The 209-nt window shown below is 70.3% G+C and overlaps 2 protein-coding genes across 3 annotated transcripts in view; one reads left to right on the forward strand and one right to left on the reverse strand.

Moving 5' to 3' along the window:
- Positions 1-203, reverse strand: part of LOC102244513 (elongation factor 1-delta) — an 11,868-nt gene extending 11,665 nt beyond the window's left edge. For both annotated transcript variants that reach the window (XM_005865021.2, XM_005865020.2), the window contains exon 1: positions 18-203. The gene's annotated coding sequence lies outside the window, so the exon portion shown is untranslated. The remainder of the gene's footprint in view (positions 1-17) is intronic.
- The window catches only part of TIGD5 (tigger transposable element derived 5), a 5,513-nt gene continuing 5,338 nt past the window's right edge, over positions 35-209 (forward strand). The window contains exon 1 of the mRNA XM_005865069.2: positions 35-181. Within this exon, the coding sequence (XP_005865131.1) occupies positions 35-181 (147 nt within the window). The remainder of the gene's footprint in view (positions 182-209) is intronic.

The raw sequence follows: 209 nt of genomic DNA on the forward strand, positions 1-209 counted from the left end.
CTTTCCCTCCTCCTCACTGAGGTGCCCGCTTGCAATGGACGGCACCGCCTTCCCTCGGGGCCTGCCGCCAGGTGCGCCTCCTGCCGGACCCGGATCCAAGTCGAGACCCGGTCACCCTGAGGACCCTGTCTCGGTCGCTCGGCAGTCGCTCTTCACTCCTCCGCGCTCAGGGGCCCTCACGGTTCCTAGACGGCCCGGCGCGGCGAGTG

This window comes from Myotis brandtii, unplaced genomic scaffold (assembly GCF_000412655.1).
Source record: "Myotis brandtii unplaced genomic scaffold, ASM41265v1 scaffold1956, whole genome shotgun sequence".
In the NCBI taxonomy this organism is placed as follows: Eukaryota; Metazoa; Chordata; class Mammalia; order Chiroptera; family Vespertilionidae; genus Myotis; species Myotis brandtii.